This window comes from Xyrauchen texanus, chromosome 2 (genome assembly GCF_025860055.1).
Source record: "Xyrauchen texanus isolate HMW12.3.18 chromosome 2, RBS_HiC_50CHRs, whole genome shotgun sequence".
NCBI lineage: Eukaryota > Metazoa > Chordata > Actinopteri > Cypriniformes > Catostomidae > Xyrauchen > Xyrauchen texanus.
In genome coordinates, this window is record NC_068277.1 from 7,284,795 (window position 1) to 7,301,839 (window position 17,045).

The window sequence follows — 17,045 nt, forward strand, 5'->3', positions numbered from 1 at the left end:
TGAAGTTTTCATGTTGGTATGTGGTGCCCATTCTACACCATACTTAGTGCTGCATATTCTTCCCAAACAATTCAACCTCAATTTCATCAGTCAACAAAAATGTTCCCAGTAGTGTTGTAGTGTGTCATGGTTGTCTTTGGCAAACTTCAATCTTGCAGCAATGTTTTTGTTGGAAAGCAGCGGCTTCCTTCGGGGTGTCATGCCATGGATGCCAAGCCTGTTTAATGCTTTCAGTAGATGCTTCTTATGAATAGCACACTCAAATAGTCAAAGTAGCTTTAAACCACACCTCCAATCTTGTTTCATTAACTGGATGCCAGGTTTGCCAACTCCTGACTCTAATTAGCCTAGGGGTTCACATACTTTTTACAACCTACACTGTGAATGTTTGAATGATGTATTCAGTATGTACAAGAACAATACAATAATTTGTGTGTTATTAGTTAAAAGAGATTGTGTTTGTTCATTATTGTGACTTAGATGATGTTCAAACCAGATTTTAAGACACATTTATGCATAAATTCAGGTTATTCCAAAGGGTTTACATACTTTTTCTTGCCACTACATGTAAAAATGCATTTAAAAATGGAATAGACCACAGAGCAAGTTGTAGCAGAAACAAGTATGCAACCCAACCTTTCGAAAGCAAATGTACACACTGTATATTACAATCAAATTATTCCTTTAAAGATACTGCTAACCTTTAAACAGCAAGAAATTACTCGCTTTATCTCAATAAATCCCTGTAATAATTCTACAATGGCATTGGTAACAGAAAACGTATGATCTTGTGTAAAGCTGCATCTATGCCGCTAGCTGACAGCACAACATAAACAAGAATATTACTGATGGCCCTAGTCCTGCAACTGTGTTTAGCACTTTTTCCAGATCATATATTTATATAGACAGTGTGCCATGCATTGTCTCAAAAATCGGTTTAATTAAACTTACCGCTTCGTTTCTCGACATATCTCTTGCCAGCGTCCCTGAAGGCCACCATGGCTCTGAAATATGCCCTGAGCACAGCCCAGCGGAAGGTGGCCACCGGGTCGATACCGATCAGGCCACAGATGAAGGCGTTCTTACTGCTCTTGAGGAGTGCGACAATGTCCGGCCGCATGTGATCTGTGTTCTTCTCCCTGAAGTCCTGGAACAGAAGGTCATACAGACAGTCAAATAACAGTGTCATTATTATCTCCATTTCATCAGCCAACACACTACTGATCAGCCAACACACTACTGATCATGTACTCAATGAAGCGAATGAAACATCGGTGTGGAGGACGTTAAGCCTGTAAAGCTGCATTATGTAATGCATGAAGAAAGCTTCTTTTCTTTCTACTGTAAATAAGAGAATCAGACACACACGTCTGCCAAACTCTGATAAGTTTAGAAATACACCAAATATTGAGAAATAATCCAACGCTAATCATTTGTTCAACTAATCCAGCCCACAACAACTGGGATTCCATCAATGTATTTTTATGCAAATTATGGGAAATTGCATAACAAATGCTGGTAGAAACACAGTGCGCGTTTACATGAACACCAATATGCTGTTAACTGCTTAAATAATTTATTCCAAAAAATCTGACAATGCAAGAAAACATGAAATCTCGTGTTTACATGAGATTTTAAATCATCAGGTTTTTCTCTCCATTTAACGTCCAAATATATATATATACTGTATATATATATACTGTATATATATATATATATATATATATATATATATATATATATATATATATATATATATATATATAATAATTATATTTTGCATAACGTTTTTTGCATTGTAACTAGTACTGGATATTGGATTACCAGATTCAATTAGATTCTGATTCACAAGCTCTCAATTCGATTCTGATTTAATATCGATTCATATGGGTTTCATTTATCTGTAACAATGTCCATTTTGCTTATATACTGTATGAAATAAATTCTCTCTCAGCTTACTCTTAATTGTAAAGGAACATTTTAGCAACCCTTCTAGGTACAATTCAAAAATACAAATTTCACTAATTAGTTTTTCATCATATTGTTCACATTTTAGCTCTTGAAAAATGTTCAAATTCAGAGTATTCCATCAATAAATGTCTTGATATTGTGTATATTATGTTGCATATATATATATATATATACACACACTCACCTAAAGGATTATTAGGAACACCATACTAATACTGTGTTTGACCCCCTTTCGCCTTCAGAACTGCCTTAATTCTACGTCGCATTGATTCAACAAGGTGCTGAAAGCATTCTTTAGAAATGTTGGCCCATATTGATAGGATAGCATCTTGCAGTTGATGGAGATTTGTGGGATGCACATCCAGGGCACGAAGCTCCTGCTCCACCACATCCCAAAGATGCTCTATTGGGTTGAGATCTGGTGACTGTGGGGGCCATTTTAGTACAGTGAACTCATTGTCATGTTCAAGAAACCAATTTGAAATGATTCGAGCTTTGTGACATGGTGCATTATCCTGCTGGAAGTAGCCATCAGAGGATGGGTACATGGTGGCCATAAAGGGATGGACATGGTCAGAAACAATGCTCAGGTAGGCCGTGGCATTTAAACGATGCCCAATTGGCACTAAGGGGCCTAAAGTGTGCCAAGAAAACATCCCCACACCATTACACCACCACCACCAGCCTGCACAGTGGTAACAAGGCATGATGGATCCATGTTCTCATTCTGTTTACGCCAAATTCTGACTCTACCATCTGAATGTCTCAACAGAAATCGAGACTCATCAGACCAGGCAACATTTTTCCAGTCTTCAACTGTCCAATTTTTGTGAGCTCTTGCAAATTGTAGCCTCTTTTTCCTATTTGTAGTGGAGATGAGTGGTACCCGGTGGGGTGTTCTGCTGTTGTAGCCCATCCGCCTCAAGGTTGTGCGTGTAATGGCTTCACAAATGCTTTGCTGCATACCTCGGTTGTAATGAGTGGTTATTTCAGGCAAAGTTGCTCTTCTATCAGCTTGAATCAGTCGGCCCATTCTCCTCTGACCTCTAGCATCAACAAGGCATTTTCAGCCCACAGGACTGCCGCATACTGGATGTTTTTCCTTTTTCACACCATTCTTTGTAAACCCTAGAAATGGTTGTGCGTGAAAATCCCAGTAACTGAGCAGATTGTGAAATACTCAGACCAGCCCGTCTGGCACCAACAACCATGCCACGCTCAAAATGGCTTAAATCACCTTTCTTTCCCATTCTAACATTCAGTTTGGAGTTCAGGAGATTGTCTTGACCAGGACCAAACCCCTAAATGCATTGAAGCAACTGCCATGTGATTGGTTGATTAGATAATTGCATTAATGAGAAATTGAACAGGTGTTCCTAATAATCCTTTAGGTGAGTGTATATTATATATATATATATATATATATATATATATATATATATATATATATATATATAGCTACATGTTTTTGTTTACATGAATAATTCATACTATTTTCAAGTATTTACTTTGATAAGTAGAACACATGTTGAATCAGTACTGTTTCTTTAAGGCTACAGGCATCAGCCAGTAAGTGCATATTAACGAGAGAGGATGCACACATTTTTTTTTATGCATCCGTGTTGTGTGTGAATAGAATTAACATTTGTTTCTACAAAAATCACTCATTTTCAGCTTATTTCAGCATAATCAGTTAAACATTGTGCATGTAAACCCCCCCCCTTGAAGTGGTCACTTTTTTTTATTCTAAGACACGCACCTAAGGTATGATGGAAACATATTTGCCTAATTAATTCCTACATCATGTCACTTTGCTACACCCACATTTAAGCAACCACGAGGAGGTTACCCCATGTAACCCTACCCTCCTTAGCAACTGGGCCAATTTGGTTGCTTAGGAGACTTGTCTGGAGTCACTCAACACGCCCTGGACTGAATTCCAGGGGTGGTAGTCAGCGTCAATGCTTGCTGAGCTACGCAGGCCCCCGACTATGTGTTTTTTTTCCTCCCAATTTGGAATGTCCAATTCCCACTACTTATTAGGTCCTCTTGGTGGCACGGTTACCCACCTCAATCCGGGTGGCGGAGGACATGTCTCAGTTGCCTCTGCTTCTGTATAGTGATGCTTGCTAAGGCATAGTGATGCTTGCTAAGGCATGCATGACTGTATGCACGCATATATAGCACTGACCTTCACTCCGTATTTGACCTTCCCTGCATAGTGTTTGATGATGAAGGCAGGTTCCATGACTGCAGGAAACTCAATATAGCCATTTCCTTCATGCTGTCGTTTGAACTTGTCTAGCAGGGTCTGATTGGTGGCTTGTGGAAAGCTGTGATGAAGAATGAATGGTGGGCATTAGAGCAGACATAAAAAGAAGGACATTTTTTGCTTATTTCACTGCTCAAAAGTGCAGGATCAGAGAGTAAATAACACATATTATATAATTATTTGCATACTTAGTATGCAGCTGAAACAGAGAGGGTACAACTCTGGTTGAAAGTATAAAAATAAACTTCTTTCACACAGTCTTACATATCAATGCAGTCTTATTAACTAGTTAAAAATTGGAACCTTATTGTAAATTGTCACCGACAAACCTGTGCAGATCCTCTGGCCTCTAGATGAATGAGATAAGCTGCCAGAAGTTCAGAAAAAAGCAACCCAGCCACAGGAAATCTTAGGAAGTGTTCAGAAATCAATATTTGATGGAATAACCCTGATTTCCAGTCATACATCTTGGCATGCTCTCTACCAGTCTTTCACATCCATCTTCCTCTTGATCACATTCATGAGGTTTTCAATGGGGTTCAGGTCTGGAGATTTGGCTGGCCATGACAGGGTCTTGATCCGGTGGTCCTCCATCCACACCTTGATTGAACTGGCTGTGTGGCATGGAGCATTGTCATGCTGGAAAAACCAACCCTCAGAGTTGGGGAACATTGTCAGAGCAGAAGCAGCAAGTTTTCTTCCAGGATAAACTTGTACGTGGCTTGAATCATGCGTCCTTCACAAAGATGAATCTGCCCGATTCCAGCCTTGCTGAAGCACCCCCAGATCATCACGATCATTTTGCAGTGGTCTCTTAATTATTCCCAGAGCTGTATATATTCTTAGTCAGTATTTATGCCTTGTTTATGAGCAAAAATATCTAAAAATCCTTCAAACCCATTTTTCAATGGATAGTTCCAGTCCTGAATCCTGATTGGTCAATATAGTGTTAAAGCTTTGCTAAAATACACCATATAGTAGTAACAGTTGTCAAGTAAAACAACTATTTAACCAAATATTCATTTCACTGTCCAGCACCCATAGAAGTCAATAATAAACATTGGTTTACATGTCAGGGACTACTGATACACATACTGTCACAGAATGTACTGCATAAGATGAAGAACATACATCTTGGATGGTAAGTGCATTCTTTAGGTATGCAGGTGAGTATTATGAATACATTCCCGGGCTTACTTCATCTGGATCTGTGACCTGAATATATGACATATAATTGACTCTGGATTTGGTAAACAAGCACAATGTAACCACAAGGAACAATGCACTTGATAAACAGCACTTCCAGTTGAAAGTGTATGGAAGTATATTAATAACAAATGTCTGATGAACTGGACTAACTAAACAATAAACCGTGCTAACATTTTTGGGGGATGCAACTTTATCTGGTTGTATATTTAAGCTGTGGAAATTTCAACACAACATTTTGCACAATTTCATCATTTAAAATTCAACAATACATTTTCACCTTCCAAAGTTCAGTTCCAAAAAAACATTTTAGAGGCGAATTTGCAAAGCTAAATATAATGGGCCAGATATTTCCTGTCGAATACAAAAGACGAGATAAAAAAAACGGCACATTCTGAAAGTGAGATTTGGGAGGTGAATATTTATAATAAAATTTGTAATGGTGCAATTTTATGTGAAATGCTTTTAATTGAAATATTCATAGCTTATATATACAAGCATATGAAATTGCATTCCCAAAATATGCAAGTACAGTTAATGCAATGGGTTTATGACAAAGACATTTCTCATTAATATACTTCCATAAAAGTGCCGCCCAACTCCAGATGTTCTCCATTTTCTTTAAATTCAGCGCTTTGAATATAATGTCTCCTTAGCTCCTGTGGGATTATGGGAGTGGTCACCGGACGTAGTAAGTCATCCAAGCATTTCTCACCAATTGTTTTATGAATACTGAGTGTTCGGAAACCCTACTCCATTCCCTACGGTTTTTGGCATACTATACAGTAGAGAAGTATGCATACTCTGAAGCAGCCACTTAACAAATTCATTAAACATATAAATGAAATTGTGTGCCTTCAATATTTGTATTATGTAGTAACTGTTTTATTAAAGCAATAAGACACTACAGGCTGTGATATTGTGAATATAATGCACACTGTACCTAACAATGTCCTTTTGCTGTAACTACTGTAGAGCACAGCCTCTTCTACTTTACTGCATATATACATTTTACACATTAGCAAAACTGCATAAGATCTAATTGCATAAGATATGTTTTCAGAGAAACTTCAATTTAAGGCACTGAACGAAATGACATTTTTCCTTTCTTGTACTGCATACTTCGGAAAACAATGACGTTTCAGCTGAAAGCGTATTAGTATGGATGTGTTTCATCTGGATGGTCGTTTTTTCACTCATTTTGCAAATTGAACGCACCAAAAATATATTATTTTATTTCATTTTCTAAAAGCAATTTGATTTGGTGGTAAACCTTGATCGTCTTGGACACGAATGACCTTATTAGAACTTCCCCCAATCCTGACCCGCTCCTCAGGAATTTTCTCCAATATGTTTAGGAAGTATTTTCAAAGGAAGTGCAGTATATTAGAGTCAGACGTACTTGCACTCTTCGTCCAGTAGGTGGAGCAATGCTGTGGGCTTCTTGCTGATGAGGCTGATGCAGCCGGTGTTATCGATGTAATCAATGTTATGCCAGGCGATGCCTTCTGTGCAATACTCCTCCTACAGGAAATACAAAGCATATCCAAAACTCAGAAAAACAACATGTATTGTCAACAAAGATTCAGACAATAAATGCTGCGTGCCTTTAATACAAAAGAAATACTTCAGAAGTTTAGTTTTGATCCTCCTTTAATTTGATCAGTTTTAGAGCAATTTTAAATAACACAAGATGTGTTCGTACCATTCATAGGCAAATGTACAGTGTCCTTGTTTTGTCCTATTATACAACCTGTTATAGCTCTTCTTCCATTTTTGGACTACGGCCAGAACAACAAAAACAACAGGCCTGCAAAGTGTTTCATGTTCAAATAGAGGAGACTTCCTTTCACCGGGCCGTGGATTCTTGGTCTTAGCGGTTTAATAAAATGAAAGACATTCTTTACATTTTGTTGCTTTTTTGCTCCCAACTATTTCCTTGGATTGCTGGGAAAGTAAATGGAACAATAAAGGATATAATCCCAGCAGGGATTCATTTAATCAGTGGAATCTCTCCTGTTTGCATATTAAAAGACAAACTACAAAACATGCAGAAAGAAGCAGATAATACACATTTCTCGTTCAACTTCCAGTACAAAGAACAGTATCTATAAATGTGTAAGTACCTCTTGTGAAATAAAATAACCTCAAAAGTTGACTAAATCCACAGCAGTCTGAACAGCATGCAACTTAAGTGCTTACAAGTGTAATGATCTCCAATAGACCCCAAAGCATATAAAACCCATTGACAACATCTCCGTAATTGGCACTATGAAAAAGTGAGTAAGGCTGCCATTAATGGGCTAGTGAGAGCATTTGTGGTGTTGTGTCTGGCTCCAGAATGGCTGTGTTTACAGCAGAATTTCCATCTGACGGCCACACCTAACGGAGTATCAGGCAGGACATCCTGTAAACCTGTAACCCAGCCAACTAGCCCACTTCAACATGTGATCAATACTACCGATACTAGCAGAGATACTAAAACTACAGCTTTTTGTTCTCTTACTCCAACTTACTTAACTCAGTCAAAATCTGGGAACACTTTAAAATAAAGGTTGCATGTGTTAGCACTAACACTGAACAATACTTGGAGTGGTGGTGGTGTAGTGGTCTAAGCACATAACTTGTAATCTGGTAATCAGAACGACGCTGGTTCGAGCCCCACCATTGTGTCCTTGAGCAAGGCACTTAACGCCAGGTTGCTCTGGGGGGATTGTCCCTGTAATAAGGGCACTGTAAGTCGCTTTGGATAAAAGCGTCTGCCAAATGCATAAATGTAAATGTACTTAATAAAGTAAATCTAAAGCTTTACCTAATGTTAATATATAGAACCTTAATGGAAAGTGGTACTAGCAACTTGTAGCAAGCTTCATTTTTCTATCTCCACTAACCCATTAAGTTAACGTTAACTTTTATTTTAGTTAAACATCAACCAACGCTTATCATTTATTAATATGCATAACCGAGCACGCAACACGCCACATTCTGTGTCCTGTGTAGATAAACTGGATACCGTCAATATTCAAACATTCAGTGTTACCACATGGAATAGTTGGCAATACGCTCAGGATGTGAACTCATTTCTGACATATGAAACCAAATGTTTCCAACTCTTTGAACAATTAAAGCATGAAACTTGGCAGCCACAGACGATTTCTGCACTTTTATCAAGGAACAAACTGGCAATACATTAGAATGAATCACTTAAATTGCCAATGAATACAAATAATAATAATAATAATAATAATAATAAATAAATAACTAAATCAGTCCTGTAAGGTTCTCAGTGCCGGTTCATGCTATTTTCAGGCTTCTAGGGCTGTTCAATTTTATAGCCCTTTAAACCCGGTAGAGAATTAGCATTTTCAGGGAATTTTCAAACTCTTGAAATACAATGATTATCTCCCAAAAACTGGGGGATGGATGAAATTAGACATATCTTCTATAGTTATAATTGCTGCTATGCCCCTGTTTAAACCTATACAAGTGTGTTGTGAAACTAAACAAATATAAGCAGTGTTTAACAAGTATCTGTCAACAAAACGCAGAAACCAAGTGTTAAGCAAGTAATAGACAATTATTTGCACATCTGCATTAAGCAACACTTCCCATCATTGTCTCTGTGACATATGTGGACAAATGTACCTTGTTCGAGTAAATCTGTCAAAGAGAGTTTTTTTATCAAATCAGAGCCGCTGGACTGACTCGAAACTTAAACTAACAAACAGTTTGAGCACACATACTCGCAAAGGCACGGCTGTGACAGGCTGTCATTACAGTGATTGGTTGCCTCTTTAGTCAACTCAGGAGAATGGCCTCATTGAGAAAAATACACATGATTATAAGCAACACTTTGGAATGTGTCATTATTGTGTCATGTAGTTTATCTCATGCAAAAACGCTAGTAAATGACAACCTACGTCACAAACTAACTGACTGAGGCATTGACCATACCCCAGCCCGTTAAAGGCCGTCTACATTGTTATGCAGCACTCAGTCAGAATGTCAAAAAGGTTCATAAAGATTAAATGAACAAAGAACAACGCTGAGAGAGAAAGATTAATAGATATAACAATAGAGAGAACAATATAATGACAGACAGACGGATCAGAAATAACATTAGAATGATAGAACTACAGATAGATAGATAGATAGATAGATAGATAGATAGATAGATAGATAGATAGATAGATAGATAGATAGATAGATAGATAGATAGATAGAAATAATGACAGAACTACAGATAGATAGATAGATAGATAGATAGATAGATAGATAGATAGATAGATAGATAGATAGATAGATAGATAGATAGATAGATAGATAGATAGATAGATAGATAGATAGATAGATATAATGACAGAACTACAGATTCTGTCTGTGAGGGGACTTTACATCTGGCTATTTGATCTCGAGCAGCAGCTTTCCTCCACAGACAGTCTGTCTATCTACAACATGGATGCATTAGTCACTCGTGAAAAGAGTTGAGTTGGTAGCGACAGCCCATCTACATCTTCAAATAAAGACAAAAACTTCAAAAATACTACTGTTAATGAGTTACCTTTCATTTGGATTTACAGTAGCAGCCACATCTACTGAAGTTTGTGTGCATGTATATGCAGCTATAAAACTGCATCTGCCTTTCGTCTCCAGCCCCTCCACATATTTGAGCGAAGCAGGGTTTCAAAGTTCATGGTGCTGAAGAATAAATACCACAACCGACCACAAATCGGAGACGATCTCAAACCACGAAATATTGAACCATGAATTGAGAATAATGCAAGCTCATCCTTCACATTGATAGGTCACATCTGACTGCATTTGTTCCTGATTCAGCATATAAAACAACAATAATAATCCATCATTCACCTTAATTGATTCATTGTTCTTTATTCAAGTTCAAACTCTTATTCAGCCTCTATGGGGGGCCTGACTTACTTAAGGTTGAGAACCCCTGCTGTAAGAAATAGTAATAGTGATACTTGCCTCAGTAAGCCTCACTAATTAAAACATGTGTTCCTATATTTTACATGAATCTTAATCAGCAGAATATAGAGTTTGGGTTGATTTAATGATAAATGATTGTACTTCAAGGGGGTCTGAAAGTGCACAATCATAAAGATTACAATCGCTTCTGCCAGAACATTCAGTGAAGCAATGTGTGGGCACTTATTTTATTCTGTGTGCCGTCAAAACAACTTGGCTCATACTTGCTGGCAATAAATCTGTTATTAGGCTGTAATGTTGAGTTATGTGTGGCTAGAGATGCTGATGGTTATCTTTAGGGCCAACTTTGAAATGAAAGAAGAAACACAGTACCTGCTCCAGCTTAAAAATGTGCTGGTTGAAGTAGTGTTGAAGCCGCTCATTGGCGAAGTTGATGCAGAATTGTTCAAAGCTGTTGTTCTCATAGTCTTCAAAGCCAAAGATATCCAGAACTCCAATGGACAAGATCTGAGAAGACAAGAGTACAGGGTACACACTATTGCAATATGTCCAGTGATGCAATTTTGTTAATAATGTGAATGGTAAACCCACACTTGGGAAGGTGTAGGGGGCAGTGTTCAATGACGAAAACTAAAATGAGAAGCAAATTAAAACATTGTCACTCCTCTGAAAATAATTAACTTTTTGCCCTTACGAAGAGTAATTTTACAGTGTGGTTCTATTTGTTGACATTAGTAAATGTGGGTCCTGGGTAGCTCAGCGAGTATTGATGCTGACCAGCCAGGTCTCCTAAGCAACCAAATTGGCCCGGTTGCTAGGGAGGGTAGAGTCACATGGGGTAACATGCTCGTGGTCGCGAATAGGGATTCTTGCTCTCAATGGGGCGCGTGGTAAATTGTGCATAGTTCGCGGAGAGTAGCATGAAACCTCCACGTGCTGGGAGTCTCCGCGTGTCATGCACGACCAGCCACGTGATAAGATGCGTGGATTGACCGTCTCAGAAGCGGAGGCAACTGAGACTTGTCCACCACCACCCGGATTGAGGTGAGTAACCGCACCACCATGTGGACCTACTAAGTAGTGGGAATTGGGCATTCCAAATTGGGATCAAGTGTCCATCAAGTGCTTGAAGAACATTTGATTTCAAAACTTTGCATCAATTTCCCCCTTTGCTGTAATAACAGCTTCCACTCTTTTGGGAAGGCTTTCCACTATACTGTATATAGTAACATGGCTGCAGGGATGTGCTCTCATTCAGACACAAGGCGATCAGTGAGGTCAGGAACTGATGTTGGTCGATGGGGCATGACTTCCAGTTGCTGTTCACCCCAAAAGTGATCAGCGGGGTCACTGGGGTTTGGGCTTTGTGCAGGCCAGTCAATTTCTTACACGCAGTGTCAATTTCTCATTTTTTACGGACCTCACATTGTTCACAGGGGCATTGTCACGCTAGAGCAGAAAAGGGATATCCCCAAATAGTTACCACAAATTTGGAAGCACACAAAGCCCAAGCCATTACATAAAGAAACATTAAGATTTAATTCTTTACTGGATTTAATGGAGTAACCAAATTGGTTAATTAGATGGGGGTGTCCACATACTTTAGGCCATATAGTGTATTTAAAATGTATTTGTATATTTTGAAATGACCGTGAACCAAATTAAATACATGCTGTAAAAATGCTGTACACTGTTAATTCATGCTCACTAATTTAGTTAAATAATGTTTTTGAAGACAACCTTATTGTAAAGGGTTACCGGAGTTTGTGACTTTTTCATGACTTCTGAAGATTTTATTCATTTCTATGATTTTTCCAGGCCTGAAAATCTCCTGATATTTCATGTTTTCCATGTGTGTGGAAACCCAGAACGCTTGACTTTTTTCTGAAACAACTGTGTGGCAGAAACCATCTTGTTCTTTTACATAATATCAGAGCCTCTGTCAATATGACTCAATATATCCCATTACATAACGTCTGCATCTGTAATTTAGAGATTAAAGCCGTGTGAGCTACACGAAAACAGGGTGCAACCCCATTGGATGAACTCATATTCCTGCTATGGAATGTATTTGGCATCAGCTGACTCACTAGGGATACTTTGTTATATCAGTGCAGAAATGCTTTTACCTTGGCAGATTCTTCTAAGTCTCTTGTGTTGAGCAGGGCATGATTGATCCTAAACACGATCCAGTCGAAAAGTGCACTATAGAGAGATTTAGCCATGGAGTCCCGTACCGTCCCGGCCTGAAAGAGAATGTAAAACAATCCTTAAGTATAGACAATCCCACTCTAGAGCTGCTATTTATCTAATCATCATGACTGGGAAAGATTTTTTAACACAAGCAGTGAGAGACTTATTCTATATATATATATATATATATATATATATTCATTTTTCCAGGCCTGAAAATCTCCTGATATTTATATATACACTGTCTATATATATAAGGGAGTGCAGTCACCTCTAAATGAGGGCTGATTGCATTTTTCGAGTTATGCTTCAACTTAAACACTTCATTGAATTCTTCTGTTAAATGTTTGTTATTTGAGCTGTAAAGCTGTTTACAATGTCCTTTTGAGGTGGGACACATTGTTTCGGCAGATGCATTACCGTGAGTAGAGTTTGCTCCATTTATGGGTCATTGACAAATTAGGTTATTTGAGATGATAAAAATTAATTTTTTTAAATATTTTAAAAGCATTAAAATCCATTCCTTGCACCTTGAATATACACAACTTAATCATTATATCATGAAGTTTTCAAAGTTTACAAATATCTTTATTTTTGAGTCATATACTGTAAATCAAGAGCATGGCATGCTTGGCATTACACCATTTTACAAAAACAAAATGTTCCTTTTCATAAAAACAAACCGCTATGAGGGTCTAAATAGGTCTAGTTTTGATTGTTCGTTTGACCTGCATGTTGGTTACACCACGTGACCTTTGGTGAACAAAAGTACATAATAACAATAATGATAATAATATACACCGGCAGCCAAAAGTTTGTACAGACTTTGCACTTATGGAAAGAAATTGGTACTTTTTTCACCAAAGTGGCATTCAACTGATCACAATGTATAGTCAGGACATTAATGATGTGAAATGACTATTACAATTTGAAAAAAAATGCTCTTAAACTACTTCAAAGAGTTCTCATAAACAAAATCCTCCATGTGCAGCAATGAGAGCTTTGCAGATCCTTGTTATTCTAGCTGTTTGTCCATATACTCGGGTCACATTTCACCACACACTTCCTGTTGCACTTGTCATAGATGTGGCTGTCTTGTTGGGCACTTCTCACACACCTTACAGTCTAACTGATCCCACAAAATCTCAATGGGGTTAAGATCCATAACACTCTTTTCCAATTATCTGTTGTCCAATGTCTGTGTTTCTTTGCCCACTCGAACCTTTTCTTTTTGTTTTTCTGTTTCAAAAGTGTCTTTCTTTGCAATTCTTCCCATAAGGCCTCTTGAGTCTTCTCTTTACTGTTGCACATGAAACTGGTGTTGAGCGGGTAGAATTCAATGAAGCTGTCAGCGGAGGACATGTGAGGCATCTATTTCTCAAACTAGAGACTCTGATGTACTTATCCTCTTGTTTAGTTGCACATCTGGTCTTCCACATCTCTTTCTGTCCTTGTTAGAGACAGTTGTGCTTTGTCTTTGGAGTGGTGGTGTAGTGGTCTAAGTACATAACTGGTAATCTGGTAATATACACTGGTTCGATCCCCACAGCCACCACCATTGTGTCCTTGAGCAAGACACTTAACTCCAGGTTGCTCCAGGGGGATTGTCCCTGTAATAAGGGCTCTGTAAATCTTCAGTGTGTGACGGGTGTGGCTCAGTTGGTAGAGTGGGTCGGCCACTAATCGCAAGGTTGGTGGTTCGAATCCCGGCCCACACGACTCCACATGCCAAAGTGTCCTTGGCACTGAACCCCAAGTTGCTCCCAATGGCAGGCTAGCTTACATACCTTACACAGCAGCTCTGCCGCCATTGGTGTGTGTGTATGGGTGAATGAGACGCAGTGTAAAGTACTTTGAATACCGTAAAAAAAAATCAAAAACTAGGGTCTTCTTGGTGGTACTGGCCCAAGTCAAAGAGCCAACATCCTTGATATGGCTCAAGTCCCTCTTTCAATTTAAGTCTAAATGTATACCCTCTCTCTCTATCATTTGCATCATAACTCTGATAGTAATTGCACACCCTACTTTTAAATATTTAGAGTTCTGCAAGAGTGCATACTAGTAGAGGTCTTGATCTTGGCTTCAACCAAAACAGCAACTAAATATTATTTCAAGGGCTGACCAGAGTGGAACACCATTAAGGCTTAAAAAGGCGCTATATAAGTGCAGACCATTTACCATTCAGTTTTCGTTTGGCAATTTCAAGCATTGTATAGCCTTCATCCCTCAAAACAATTATTGACTGATGAGTTTCTTTTTTGCCATTTTTGACAAAAAAATTTCCTCAAGACATGCCAGTCTATTGCATACTGTGGCAACTCAAAAACAAACACAAAGACAATGTTAAGCTTCATTTAATGAACCAAATAACTTTGAGCTTTGTTTGATATAATGGCAAGTGATTTTCTAGGTCCAAATGATCAATTTAGCATGATTACTCAAGGATAAGGTGTTGGAGTGATGACTGCTGGAAATGGGGTCTGTCTAGAGTTTATCAAAAATTACTTTTTTCAAATAGTGATGGTGCTGTTTTTTACATCAGTAATGTCCTGACTATACTTTGTGATCAGTTGAATGCCACTTTGGTGAATTAAAGTACCAATTTCCTTCCGAAACAGCAAAATCTGTACATTATTCCAAACTTTTGGCTGCCAGTGTGTGTATGTATATATACATACACACACACACACACACACACACACACACACACACACACACACACACACACACACACACACACACACACACACACACACACACACACACACACACACACACACACACACATAGGTTTCACAGCTTATTATTATAAGAAATTATTAGAAAATATTATTGCAAACTACTTATGCAAACATTTCTCTCTCTTTATTTATTTATTATAAAATTAAATCATTTTGACCTATTTTTGACTCAAAGAACAATTTGCTTAAAACAGAAATCTCTGTGACTAGCAGGCAGATTTTATCCTGCATTAGAGTAAAATGTAGCTAATGACATTTTGAAAGCAGAGGAAAACTAGATAAATGTACATAATTTACATGACTTTTCCAGGCCTACAAATCTCCATTATAAAATTCCATGACTGCGGAAAGCCTATAGATGTGTATTCAAGTAACAGTATTGTGTGAATTGCCCTTTTCTTTTATAACAATAGACCTGGACCAAAAAAAACAAAACAAGAAACGTTACTTAATAGACCCATAAACAGGGTTTACAGTTTCTTACTTGTACCCTGTTGTTAAAATATTGCATATGCACTTTTCCATTCTATCATACTAGTCATGCAAACACGTTTTTCGTTTGTTTTACAAACGGATGGGCAAGTTGTGCTCATTTTCTGTGGTAACTGAGAGCAGGCAGGTAAAATGGCAATGGTGTTACTATAGATTGCGTGTGTGTTGCAGGTCCCATTGTGATAGCTGGCATTCTGCAATGTGTGTGTGTTTCCTTGGCCAATGAATAACGGCATTAGGCTGTTTAATGCTCAATATTGTGACACTGCCACTCACAATCCAATCTTCTCCAACAGGGCTACAGCTTATACCAATGAGAGATTTGGTTTGTTTAAACGACTTACAAACAAATCTGTTCGACACTTATCTCACAGGCGGTGTCAACGAAAACAAGGTCCATTTGTGGTTACCGTGATTTCGCCAACTAGGACATGTTCTTGGATCAACATCCTTATTGGTCCAGGAAAAACAATTCTATGAATCAATCAGATTTTAGGGTAGTCTTCTGTAGCCAGACCTTTGACTATCAGCACAAAGCTGTTCCGAGCGCCTTTTGGTGCATATCTATAGAGTTGCTAGGGTCTTCTTGGTGGATGGTAGGCAATTGCGTACTGGCCCAAGTCAAAGAGCCAACATCCTTGATATGGCTCAAGTCCCTCTTTCAATATAAGTCCAAAATAAACCACCAAGGTGTGGACTCTACAAGACCCCTGAAGGTGTCCTGTGGTATCTGGCACCAAGACATTAGCAGCAGATCCTTCAAGTCCTCTAAGTTGCGAGGTGGAGCTGCTGTGGATCAGACTTGCTGGTCCAGCACATCCCACAGATGTTCAATCGAATTGAGATCTGGGGAATTTGGAGGCCAGGGCAACACTTTGAACTCTTCATCACGTTGCTAAAACCATTCCCGAACAATGTGTGCAGTGTGGCAGGTCGCATTATCATGCTGAATGAGGCCACTGCCATCAGGGAATACCATTGCCATGAAGGGGTGCACCTGGTCTGCAACGATGTTTAGTTAGGTGGCACGTGTCAAATTGACATCCGCATGAATGGCCAGACCCAGGGTTTACCAGCAGAACATTGCACAGAGCATCACACTCCCAATATCGGCTAGTCGTCTTCCCACGGTGCATCCTGGTGCCATCACTTACCCAGGTAAACAGTGCACACGTACATGGCTGTCCACGTGATGTAAAAGAAAAAGGGTCTCATCGGACCTC

General features: G+C 38.6%; 1 protein-coding gene across 1 annotated transcript in view; it reads right to left on the reverse strand.

Moving 5' to 3' along the window:
- Nucleotides 1-17,045, reverse strand: part of myo9aa (myosin IXAa) — a 185,454-nt gene that overhangs the window by 47,118 nt on the left and 121,291 nt on the right. The window contains 5 exon segments of the mRNA XM_052146821.1: nucleotides 952-1,147; nucleotides 4,163-4,304; nucleotides 6,852-6,973; nucleotides 10,769-10,903; nucleotides 12,526-12,642. Coding sequence (XP_052002781.1) covers nucleotides 952-1,147; nucleotides 4,163-4,304; nucleotides 6,852-6,973; nucleotides 10,769-10,903; nucleotides 12,526-12,642 — 712 coding nt within the window.